Source organism: Microcaecilia unicolor, chromosome 1 (genome assembly GCF_901765095.1).
Source record: "Microcaecilia unicolor chromosome 1, aMicUni1.1, whole genome shotgun sequence".
In the NCBI taxonomy this organism is placed as follows: Eukaryota; Metazoa; Chordata; class Amphibia; order Gymnophiona; family Siphonopidae; genus Microcaecilia; species Microcaecilia unicolor.
Window position 1 is genome coordinate 354,990,748 of NC_044031.1, and position 13,001 is coordinate 355,003,748.

A 13,001-nucleotide genomic window follows, 5' to 3' on the forward strand; every position below is an offset into this window, starting at 1 on the left:
AGTGGAAAGGGTAAATGCAAATCAATGTTATACTCTATCAGAAAGTGCAAAGACTAGAGGACTGTTTATGAAGTTTCATAGTAGCACATTTGTACAAAGAGATGTCCATATTTCAAAAGTAGATATATATGGATATACAATTTCATGTGCAAGAGAATTATAATGGCTGTGCTCAGATTTTGCACATTTTTCAATTGTATTTAGCGAGGATGATTGTGTTTTAGTATAATATGGATTACGAGGTGAACATGGGATAGATTAATACCTTTAGCACATTTTGTAATAGTGATTTCTTGTTAGGAACCTATAAATTCGAATACTCTGTGATGTCATCACTGGATTTAATATAAACCGATATTCATGCTGTTCTTTTCGTTTTGCTGCTTTGTCCATACTATGGGAATCACTGTTTTGGTAAGTCTCCTTGTTTTTTAAAATTCAGTCCCTTTATAGAATAACGGCAAAGTGCATAAACGGCGTCTAACTTAAGGTGCTGGGAATTATGCTTGCTGAAAGCAGGTGTAAATGCTAGCACCTAAGTTAGGCACCGATTGGTTCTATTCTGTAACAATTTGCATAAATTCTGGGAATGCCTCCCAAAACTCCCCCAGCCATGCCCATAAATCCCAATTAAGGCCAAATAATGGCAATAATTGTTAGCAGCCAATTATTGGCACTGATTGGCTCATTAATCATTTAATTTGCACATGCAAATTGGCAATGTGCACTAATTTGTGCTGCAAATATAGTCACCATATAAATGTATTGTGGGCCGAGGGAGAAGCTATGAACATATTCCATGAAAAGGCAAGAATAACAGGCAATGATAAGATTAATGTTTTTACAACTGATCACTAACCTTATACTTCCTTTGCCATCTTTTTCTTTTGATGGAGCTAATTATCAGACTGGAAAAAGGGTTTTATAATGTATTCATTGCCATCTTCTGTGTCACACTGAATTAGTTTAGACCAGAAGTTAACCTTTTTTGGTTCCCACACCCCTTTAACTGATCAATGAAACCCTCGCACCCCTTTTCCAACACCCCTTTCCAAAACCACGTGTCCAGTAGTGATACCGACAACTACAGATGTCATTAATTGATGGCCACTAACAGTGCTAATTGCTAACATGTTGCTGCTAAAGAGTGGAGGAGTGGCCTAATGCTTAGTGCAGTGGATTGCAGACCTGTGGAAGTGGCTTCAGTTCCCGCTGCTGCCTGACGGTCAGCAGTGCTTTGAGATCCTGGGGAACTGGGTTCAGTTCTCTCTGCAACTCTGTGTGATCCTGGGCAAGTCACTTAGCCCTCCATTGCCCCAGGTACAATATATAAGTTAGATTGTGAAGCCATTAGGGACAGTGCAAAGTACCTGTAACAAACATTGTAAAACCACGTAAATACCTCATGGATCACGTGGTATATCAAGTGTGGAAATAAATAAATAAATGGAGTGACAGTAGTACACAGTTGTACTACCAATAACTGCCCTAATAACTACCTTCACTCTGTATAGAAAGTTTCAAAACATTGCCTCAGTACTCTTGTCTGCACCCCATTTGACCTTTTCCCGCACCCCATGGGTGTGCAGGCACCCCTGGTTTACATGCACTTCCAGTTTGTGGGGGTGCTGTAAGAAACTCACTGACTGGTGTGGACAGATGATGTTCCTTTTCCACCCAGTCACTACATTGTACAAGACAAATTCTTAGAGAATGAAAATCTTTATTTTTTCTTTGGAGGGTGGAGCGGAGGAGACGGCAAGACTGCACCTTTAAAAAGCCCCAGTGTACACAGTATTACTGACTAAAGAACTTTTCCTTGATTCCTCGGGTTGCTGTGAGAGAAAAACTTTGGTTTTCTTTCTACCTTACTGGCCCTCCCTGTGTCTGTTGTCACTTGCCGCGTGCTCTTTTGAACACTTAAGTGTTGCAACAGAAAGTCGACAGCTTCCCATTCCTGGTTCCAAATCTGTGGAGCCATCTGTCAGCAAAACAGGAAGGTCTGGGTTCCCCTTCTCTCCTGAGCTTGTTTTTGCTATTTTAGGGAGCTTCACTTCTCTCTGAGCAAAAAAAGAGCGTGAAGGGTGAGACAGGGGCTCCTGGAAGAGCGAGGCCTAACGCCTAAAGCTGCTGTGTTGCCTATCTGCCACTACTGGAGGTGTATTTCATTATGGATCGAGGTAGTGGTGGTGGCTGCTCAGATATGCAGCCCTGCTTGGGTAAATGAGACATTCTTCAGCAAATTGCTTCGTTTTTTGATTGCTGATTGTACGTGTGTCACCAAGCTGACTCAAGGTTCATCGATGCATGCTCAGTAAATTAGAAAGAACATAACTATGGATCAGCCAAGAGAATGAATTCTGTGCCTACAATGACCCAGGGCCATTTAATTTTCTGCTTAATTTTGTTGCAGTCAGTTTGCATTTTGGGTTATTATGCAGTAGGAAATTAACAATAAATAACAAATTTGGTCCTCCTGTCCTTGTAATGAAATTTTTTTTTATTATATAAATCTTTGTAATTCAGATTTTTTTTAAGGCTCAAGGTTTGTGCCAATCTGATACCCAAGCAAGGAAAAAATAAAGAGGAAAATACATTATTCCTGCAATATAGCCTTATGATTAAATAGTAAATGTCTTTATTCTCTCTTCTCCTTTTTTTTTTTAATTTGCTTGCCTTTAACTTGCAATTCCTGTTTTTTTTTCTCTCAGATCACCAAAGAAAAATGGAAATAGAAACAGATGATGCACAAGACATGTCTCAAGTTTCAGGTGAGGTTATTGCTCATGCTCTCATGAAGAACACGTGAAGAGCACTTCAGAAGCTTTATGCCTGATTTCAGCTTTTAAAATAGTGCTCATTTTAATTATTCTGTCTGCTGGAAACAGGGAGATGGAGAGGAAATGAAAGAGATGACCTGGTTGTTCCCGACATGGTTAGCATCTAGATCACTGGTTCTCAACCAAGTCCTAGGTGCACATCCAGCTGCTCAGGGTTTCAGGATATCCATGATGAATATGTATGAGATCTGTATAAAAAGGAGACACAACATGTAAATCTATCTCATGCATATTCATTGTGGATATCCTGAAAACCTGACTGGAAGAATGTGCCCCGAGGAATGGGCTGAGACCTCCTGATCTTTCACCTTGATCTTCACTCCCAATCCTCGAGGACTGTCGAAGAGTCAGGATATCCCTACTGAATATGCATGAGAGAAATTTGCATACAGTGGAAGTTGTAGGCATGCAAATCTTTCTTGGATATTCATTAGGGATATCCTGAAAACCTGGCCTGTTTGTGACCCATGAGGAACTCAGAATGAAGACCAAAGCAACTGTCTGCATGGGGCAGAAGACCAAAGTGAAGCCAGAGAAGCTTGCCTAGTACCAGCATACCAAAGAACTCTTGAAATCATGTCCAGAGCCTATCTATCTCCCTTGCAGTGCACAAAGCTGATGGATCCATGCCAGTTTTAAGTCAAGTGATGATGATTATCACACTTTAACCCTGGTTCCTAGCTTGCATTAACTTCAAAACAGGAAAGCAGTTTTAGACTTCCATCCCTTCTTTCTTATTCATTTCAGTACTGATCAAAATGCATCCACTGCTCATCATGCTGTTCCCTCTCTCTGAGAACATTAGCAGAACAGCTTAGAGAGAGGTGATCATCCTAGTCATGCAAGTTGACACCATAGCACACGGATGACTGTTTTGTAACATATCAGATGTGGTTTTGCTTGGTAGAAATGACTGGCCTGTGTGGAGAGCATCAGAACATAATGTGGAGTGATACTGCTGGGAATAGTTCGTATTCAAAAAGCGGCATTTGGCCCTGTGTCAAAAGGTGATTGTATAAACCAGACCCTCACATACAGTGGTGGAAATAAGTATTTGATCCCTTGCTGATTTTGTAAGTTTGCCCACTGACAAAGACATGAGCAGCCCATAATTGAAGGGTAGGTTATTGGTAACAGTGAGAGATAGCACATCACAAATTAAATCCGGAAGATCACATTGTGGAAAGTATATGAATTTATTTGCATTCTGCAGAGGGAAATAAGTATTTGATCCCCCACCAACCAGTAAGAGATCTGGCCCCTACAGACCAGGTAGATGCTCCAAATCAACTCGTTACCTGCATGACAGACAGCTGTCGGCAATGGTCACCTGTATGAAAGACACCTGTCCACAGACTCAGTGAATCAGTCAGACTCTAACCTCTACAAAATGGCCAAGAGCAAGGAGCTGTCTAAGGATGTCAGGGACAAGATCATACACCTGCACAAGGCTGGAATGGGCTACAAAACCATCAGTAAGACGCTGGGCGAGAAGGAGACAACTGTTGGTGCCATAGTAAGAAAATGGAAGAAGTACAAAATGACTGTCAATCGACAAAGATCTGGGGCTCCACGCAAAATCTCACCTCGTGGGGTATCCTTGATCATGAGGAAGGTTAGAAATCAGCCTACAACTACAAGGGGGGAACTTGTCAATGATCTCAAGGCAGCTGGGACCACTGTCACCACGAAAACCATTGGTAACACATTACGACATAACGGATTGCAATCCTGCAGTGCCCGCAAGGTCCCCCTGCTCCGGAAGGCACATGTGACGGCCCGTCTGAAGTTTGCCAGTGAACACCTGGATGATGCCGAGAGTGATTGGGAGAAGGTGCTGTGGTCAGATGAGACAAAAATTGAGCTCTTTGGCATGAACTCAACTCGCCGTGTTTGGAGGAAGAGAAATGCTGCCTATGACCCAAAGAACACCGTCCCCACTGTCAAGCATGGAGGTGGAAATGTTATGTTTTGGGGGTGTTTCTCTGCTAAGGGCACAGGACTACTTCACCGCATCAATGGGAGAATGGATGGGGCCATGTACCGTACAATTCTGAGTGACAACCTCCTTCCCTCCGCCAGGGCCTTAAAAATGGGTCGTGGCTGGGTCTTCCAGCACGACAATGACCCAAAACATACAGCCAAGGCAACAAAGGAGTGGCTCAGGAAGAAGCACATTAGGGTCATGGAGTGGCCTAGCCAGTCACCAGACCTTAATCCCATTGAAAACTTATGGAGGGAGCTGAAGCTGCGAGTTGCCAAGCGACAGCCCAGAACTCTTAATGATTTAGAGATGATCTGCAAAGAGGAGTGGACCAAAATTCCTCCTGACATGTGTGCAAACCTCATCATCAACTGCAGAAGATGTCTGACCGCTGTGCTTGCCAACAAGGGTTTTGCCACCAAGTATTAGGTCTTGTTTGCCAGAGGGATTAAATACTTATTTCCCTCTGCAGAATGCAAATAAATTCATATACTTTCCACAATGTGATTTTCCGGATTTAATTTGTGATGTGCTATCTCTCACTGTTACCAATAACCTACCCTTCAATTATGGGCTGCTCATGTCTTTGTCAGTGGGCAAACTTACAAAATCAGCAAGGGATCAAATACTTATTTCCACCACTGTATACATATGCATCATGCATGTACATACCAATATTCTACATAGGTGCTATCCTGCTTAAATTCCATAGTATGTATTTGCGGGGAAGGGGGGGGGGGGAGAAGAGGAGGTATACGCATGGGTAAAGCATAAGCAGGGCTCTCAAAGCAAAGATTTCTGTAGGTGACATTGTAGACAATACACTGAAATCTGCCCCATGTGCAGCAGCAGTCAAAAAAGCAAACAGGATGCTAGGAATTATTAGGAAAGGGATGGTAAATAAGACCAAGAATATCATAATGCCTCTCTGTCGTTCCATGGTGTGATCTCACCTTGAGTATTGCGTCCAATTCTGGTCGCTGTATTTCAAAACAGATATAACGGAATTAGAAAAGGTTCAAAGAAGAATGACCAAAATGATAAAGGGGAAGGAACTCCTCCCATATAAGGAAAGGCTAAAGAAGTTAGGGCTCTTCAGTTTGGAAATGAGATGGTTGAGGGGGGATATGATTGAGGTCTACAAAATCCTGAGCGGTGTAGAACGTGTAGAAGTGAATCGATTTTTTTTACTATTTCAAAAAGTACAAGGACTAGGGAACAAACACTCAATGAAACTACATGAAAATACTTTTAAAACAAATAGGAGGAGATATTATTTCACTCAGTGAATAGTTAATTTCTGGCATTCATTGCTGGAGGATGTGGTAACAGCAGTTAGCATATCTAGGTTAAAAAAAGGTTTGGACAAGTTCCTGGAGGAAAAGTCCATAGTCTGGGAAGCCACTGCTTGTCCTAGGATTGGTAGCATAGAATGTAGGCAATATTAGGGTTTCTTTCAGGTACTTGTGACCTGGATTGGCCACTGTTGGAAGCAGGATACTGGAATAAATGGACCATTGGTCTGACCCAGTGTGACTATTCTTATGTTCTTACGTACATGTGTCCCTGGCATATTTAGGTGCCTGCACTTATGCTAGCTAATACCAGGTAATGCTCTGATTCCATTATACATGAGAATTCCTACCACATGGTCCCAGGGCACCCACTTAGAAGCATCTAGTTATAGTTTAATTTAAATTAAGGTATTTATATTTCGCTCAGCCTTAAAGTTAAGAGCGGATTACTATAATTAAAAACATGTAAAAACTACAGTTGAGAACAAACTTACATGATGCTCCCTAGGGAGCAGGTCTATAGCTGGTACCCACATTTAAATGCCAGTTATACACATAAATATATGGAATATATGCACTTTTGTTGGGTAAGTGCAGTGCTTTTTTTGTGCCGGTACGCAACGGTACGGCGTACCGGCACCTTTTTTTTTTTGCTCCCCCCGCCCCGTGACGGACGCAGTGCCAGCCCCCATTTCCGGCCGCTGCTGCTGCTTCTCCTGTTGAGCAGCAGCGGCCGCTACACAAAGAAAAAGATTAAAAAAAAACTTCAAACCTGGCTGAAACGCAGCACCCTGGCACTGTAGACAGCCATTAGGCATTGGCTGTTGCCCCGCAGCCGCTCCTCCTCTTGCCTTACGTCACTGCGCTCCTCCGGGGTCTTCCTCCAGGGGCAGTGACGTAGAGGCAAGAGGAGGAGCGGCTGCGGGGCAACAGCCAATGCCTAATGGCTGTCTACAGTGCCAGGGTGCTGCGTTTCAGCCAGGTTTGAAGTTTTTTTTTTTAAATCTTCTTTTTCTTTGTGTAGCGGCCGCTGCTGCTCAACAGGAGAAGCAGCAGCGGCCGGAAATGGGGGCTGGTGCCGCGTGCGTCGCGACTTCGCGCCGTTCGCGGGAAACTTGGCAGGGGGAGGGAAACCAACAGGGAAGGATTGGGGAGAGAGAGAAAGAGGGAAACCAACAGAGGGAAGGATTGGGGAGAGAGGGGGAAAACAGATGGAAGGATGGGGAGAGAGAGGGAAAAACAGATGGAAGGATGGGGAGAGAGAGAAAGAGGGAAAACAACAGAGGGAAGCATTGGGGAGAAAGAGAAAGAGGGAAAACAACAGAGGGAAGCATTGGGGAGAAAGAGGGAAGGATTGGGGAGAGAGAGAGAGAGAGAGGGAAAACAACAGAGGGAAGGATTGGGGAGAGAGAGAAAGAGAGAGGGAAAACAACAGAGGGAAGGATTGGGGGAGAGAGAGAAAGAGAGAGAGGGAAAACAACAGAGGGAAGGATTGGGGAGAGAGAGGGAAAACAGATGGAAGGATGGGGAGAGAGAGGGAAAAACAGATGGAAGGATGGGGAGAGAGAGGGAAAAACAGATGGAAGGATTGCGGAGAGAGGAGAAAAACAGAGGGAAAAACAGATGGAAGGATGGGGAGAGAGAGGGAAAAACAGATGGAAGGATTGGGGAGAGAGGAGAAAAACAGATGGAAGGATTGGGGAGAGAGAGAAAGAGGGAAAACAACAGAGGGAAGCATTGGGGAGAAAGAGGGAAGGATTGGGGAGAGAGAGAGAGAGGGAAAACAACAGAGGGAAGGATTGGGGAGAGAGAAAGAGAGAGGGAAAACAACAGAGGGAAGGATTGGGGGAGAGAGAGAAAGAGAGAGAGGGAAAACAACAGAGGGAAGGATTGGGGAGAGAGGGAAAACAGATGGAAGGATGGGGAGAGAGAGGGAAAAACAGATGGAAGGATTGGGGAAAAACAGAGGGAAGGATTGGGGAGAGAGGGGAAAACAGATGGAAGGATGGGGAGAAAGAGGGAAAACAACAGAGGGAAGCATTGGGGAGAAAGAGGGAAGGATTGGGGGGAGAGAGAGAGAGAGAGGGAAAACAACAGAGGGAAGGATTGGGGAGAGAGAGAAAGAGAGAGGGAAAACAGAGGGAAGGATTGGGGGAGAGAGAGAAAGAGAGAGAGGGAAAACAACAGAGGGAAGGATTGGGGAGAGAGAGGGAAAACCGATGGAAGGATGGGGAGAGAGAGGGAAAAACAGATGGAAGGATTGGGGAGAGAGGAGAAAAACAGAGGGAAAAACAGATGGAAGGATGGGGAGAGAGAGGGAAAAACAGATGGAAGGATTGGGGAGAGAGGAGAAAAACAGATGGAAGGATTGGGGAGAGAGAGAAAGAGGGAAAACAACAAAGGGAAGGACTGGGGAGAGAGAGAAAGAGGGAAAACAACAGAGGGAAGGATTGGGGAGTGAGAGAAAGAGGGAAAAACAGATGGAAGGATTGGGGAGAGGGGAAAAACAGATGGAAGGATGGGGAGAGAGAGAGGGAAAAACACAGATGGAAGGATTGGGGAGAGAGGGAAAAAACAGATGGAAGGATGAGGAAAGAGAGGGAAAACAGATGGAAGGATGGGGAGAGAGAGAGAGGGAAAAACAGATGGAAGGATGGGGAGAGAGAGGGAAAACGGAAGGATAGGGAGAGAAAGAGGGAAGACGCTGGATGGAAGAATGCAGAAAGAAAGAAAGAGGGAAGACGCTGGATGGAAGAATGCAGAAAGAAATAGGGGAGACACTGGAAGGATGGGGAGAGAAAGCAGAGCTGCTGGATGGAAAAGGGGAATAGAGAAAGACTGGAGAATAAGAGGAAGGGGCCATGGGGAGAACAAGGGTGAGGAAAAGATGAAAAGCCACAGGTAGATGAAGGAAATTAAAGAATGGATAGTAAGAATGAATTAAATCTGGACAGAGAGAGAGCCTGAAAAATATTGAAGAAAGCAAAGAAAAAGGAGACAAAAATGACAAATGGCACAGAAGAGTTAAGCGAAAACAAAGGAAAGGAGAATCACAGACTGGGACCAATATGGAAAGAAAAACAGTCACCAGACAACAAAGGTAGAAAAAAAATCATTTTATTTTCATTTTAGTGTTTGTAATATGGCCAATTTGAGAATTTACATTGGCTGTCTTATTTTGCACTGGGTATACTACTACTACTACTTAGCAAATCACGTTATTTTTTTCTCCTATAGTACTGTAATATTTTCAATGATGTCTGTTTATATGCGCCATGGCTGGTATAGGGGGTGTGGTTAATGTGGGTGTGGCTAACATAGGGGTGGAGCCATATGTGGTGACCCCGCCCATAATGAGTACCGGCACCTTTTTTTCTACAAAAAAAGCACTGGGTAAGTGTATACTTATGTGCGTGAGTGGCAGCAAAGCAGTCAAGTACAATTCTGTAAGGGTGCACATAATTGGCATAGTATGGAAATGCAAGGAGGGTGGGGCATGGGTGGGGCTCCCACTTCCACACACAAGTTACAGAAAGTTACACATACTCTTGATGCATTTAGGTGCCTACAGTTATGTCAGGTCTATGGCTGGTATAACTTTGGGTCCCTAGACATTCTGCTAGATATTCTCTCACCACATGGCATCTAAAAGGAGGTGCTCACAGAACTACCCCCCAAACAATGGTGTAGCCATATGGGGACCTTGGGGCCAGGGTCCCCTCACTTTGGAGTCAGCCCCCTTCCAAAGCTGCAGCTCCTGTTAAATGACTGGTGGGGATGCTGAAGCCCAGCCAGCCAAAGAGATTCACTCCTCAAGCCACATCCCCTTCCCCCCGTACTGCTGCAGGACATAGGAAGTTGGCAGTGTGCCTCTAGCCACCGATGCCAGGACTCCTTGTACGTGCACTGCCCTCCACAGTTCACCCGGGGGCCTCCCCAAAATGGAGGGCTGGCTATGCCCCTGCCCCCAAATATCTAATTGCTTTAAAAAAAAAAAAAAAAGAATTCAGCAGCATTATATGAATGCATCCCACAATATGTACAGTGCTAGATGTAGAACAGAGAAGGCAGGGCTACATTGTTCTGGGGGCCCTAGGCACTGTGCTTTAGAAGCCAACCAAATTTCAGTTTTAGTTTTGGCGCTGAAACTGGCCCAAATTTGGTATTCAACCTTGTTTCGGTTTCAGCCAAAAAATGCTGGTGCATTTTTGGGTGAAACCAAAACTGTGCTGTTCAGCCTCTACTCCCTTCCTCTCCCCCCTGAACAGAAGAATTGCCCCCCACCCCTGGACCTACCGTTTTGTGGTGCTGTAGTGGCTACTCAGAGCAGGAACAATCCCCAGTCACTTCTGCCCACACAGGGTCCTCAGTCAAAATGGCTGCCGGGACCTCTAGTGGCAGTCTTGTGAGACCTCTCCTGGAAGGTTGCAACAGGCTTTTTGAGATTAAAACTGGCATGGGCAGGAGTGACTGATCATTCCTGCCCATGCCAGATCCAATCTCAGAATGGTTGCTGAGACAAGACTGCTGCTGGAGGTCCCAGCAGTCATTTTTTCTGAGGACCCGGCCTGGGCATCATTCCTGTCCCAGGTAGCCACTACACCACCAGTGATACGGTAAGCTTGGGGGTGGGTTAGGGAAGGGGGCTCCTTCTCTTTGGGAGGTGGGAGGGAGGCTTCTTATGTTTGGGGGGGCTCTAAGTGTGGTTGCGGAAAGGGGCTCCTTTTCTATTGGGGAAGGGGAGTGGGGGGCGGCAGGTTTGGTTTTGGTTTCAATCAAAACCAAGCAACAAATTTTGGCCACAGATTTGTTTTCAGTTGGTCTCTACTGTGCCTAATGAATAAATCTGTCCTGTGTGTCAGAATATAAACGTTTATGTATCGCCCCCATCCTTGGATCAGTGGAAGGCTTATATGAAGGAAATGGCTCAATGGGTGCATATGACATTTAAGTTTACAACGGTGCTTAGCAATCGTCAGTACAAAGATATATGGGGGAGAACGCGGGACCTGCTTTTGGCATCGGACCCTGGATTGGTGGGTTAAGGGAGGCAAAGGAATGGATGGCCAGATAGGGGAGGAGGAGGGAGAGCAAGCGGGGTAGGGGGTAGAGAGGGGGGGGAGTTTTTATTTGTTAGGGAAGGGGTTAATAAGAAAAAAGACATGAGGACCAAAGCATATAAGTCTGTGGGTATATAAACTGCACTGTTTTTTGTTGTAATGTACAGAATGACATTGAGCTGCAAGTGGCAGCAGATGTTTGTATATGTCTTCATGATGCAATAAAGAAACTTTCAAAAAAAAAAAATAAACGTTTATGTCAGCCATTTTAAAGATATAAATGTTCATTAGTCCTGAAGCTGTCACTGAGCCTGGTATCCCTTCCCAGTTTCACTTTGGGGTTGGGGGCATATTAAATGAGGGATTAAGGGGATTCTGCTCAGTAGAAATACTCTTCTAAAACCTAGATGTACCAGGTAGCAGGTGTAAATCCCAACTTTGATCTTTTTGGACATATTCATGCATTCTCCTTCTGAAATGGCGGATACATGCCCGTATCCACATTTTAGAGTTTTAGATGTTTATCCTGGATTTGCAAAATCAGGATTTAGACATTTATGTAATATAAACATCTAAATGCTGTTGTATGCAAGTTCAAATAACGCTCCTAAAGTGGGCACCATAGCTTACATTTATATGCTCAGCGGTGCTAGCTATATGTATAGTGCACCTGAATATAGGGATAATTTAAAATATTTAGACCACAGGTTTTAAATTATTCCTCAGACATTTTCATGAAAATTGAGCTAAGAGAATATCAAAAGCTGGAATTAAGCAAATTGGAGCAATCCTGTAGTCAGTCTCATCTCTGATGAGCACTTGTACCAAAACATGCAAGTTATCAGAGAGATGAACTTGCATTTAGTACCTAAGGTTTTCATGCAGAATGTCACATTTGGTTTTACATTTTGTGTTGGTTCCAAATTTGTTTATTAAGAACTTTTTATACCGTCTATTCCGACAAGTGGGTCTAGGTGAGACCAACATTCATACAGGAAACTACATAATATCATACATTCACTGGTCAGCACAACTGGGATCAGCAGTCGCCACTAAAAACAAAATTGAGTTTATTTAGAGCATTTATATCCCACATTTTCCCACCCATGGGCAGGCTCAATGTGGCTTACATCAGTTTAAAAAGGTGTACAGCAGTGTAAAAAGGCTTACATCAATCTAGTAACAAACAATCAGATACATTTAGGTTGAAGTAGTTGGTGAGGAATGACAGAGGGGAAGAAAAGAGAAAGGTGCAAAAGAGTACAATACGTCCGTATAACAGTAACAGTTCAGGAGTCACTAATGCAATTCGGGACTTTAGCGTAAGCTTTTCTAAATAAGGTGGTCTTCAGTGATATTCTGAAAGTCGGTTGATCGTAAGTAGCTTTTACTGATTTTGGTAAACCATTCCACAATCGAGCACTGATATAGGGAAAGGTAGATGCGTAACTGGTTTTATACTTGAGGCCGGTACATGTGGGGTAGTGGAGATTTAAATATGAACGAGAAGATTTGTAAGAATTCCTGGGTGGTAAGTTGATAAGATTATCCATATAAGCTGGAACTTCGTCGTAGAGGATTTTATGCACCAGGGTGCAAATTTTAAATGTTATACGATCCTTGACAGGTAGTCAGTGCAGTTTTTCACTTAATGGTCTGGAACTGTCGAACTTCAATTTACCATAGATCAGTCTTGCAGCTGTATTCTGGACAGTTTGTAATTTTTTGAGAAGCATTTCTGTGCACCCTGCATAGATTCTATTGCAGTAATCAAGATGACTTAAAACTAGCGATTGCACTAAATTTCAAAATACTTCTCTAG

At 43.9% G+C, this 13,001-nt stretch overlaps 1 protein-coding gene across 1 annotated transcript in view; it reads left to right on the forward strand.

Moving 5' to 3' along the window:
• The window catches only part of IKZF1 (IKAROS family zinc finger 1), a 423,181-nt gene that overhangs the window by 22,749 nt on the left and 387,431 nt on the right, over window positions 1–13,001 (forward strand). The window contains 1 exon segment of the mRNA XM_030209530.1: window positions 2,712–2,771. Coding sequence (XP_030065390.1) covers window positions 2,726–2,771 — 46 coding nt within the window. The 5' untranslated portion in view covers window positions 2,712–2,725.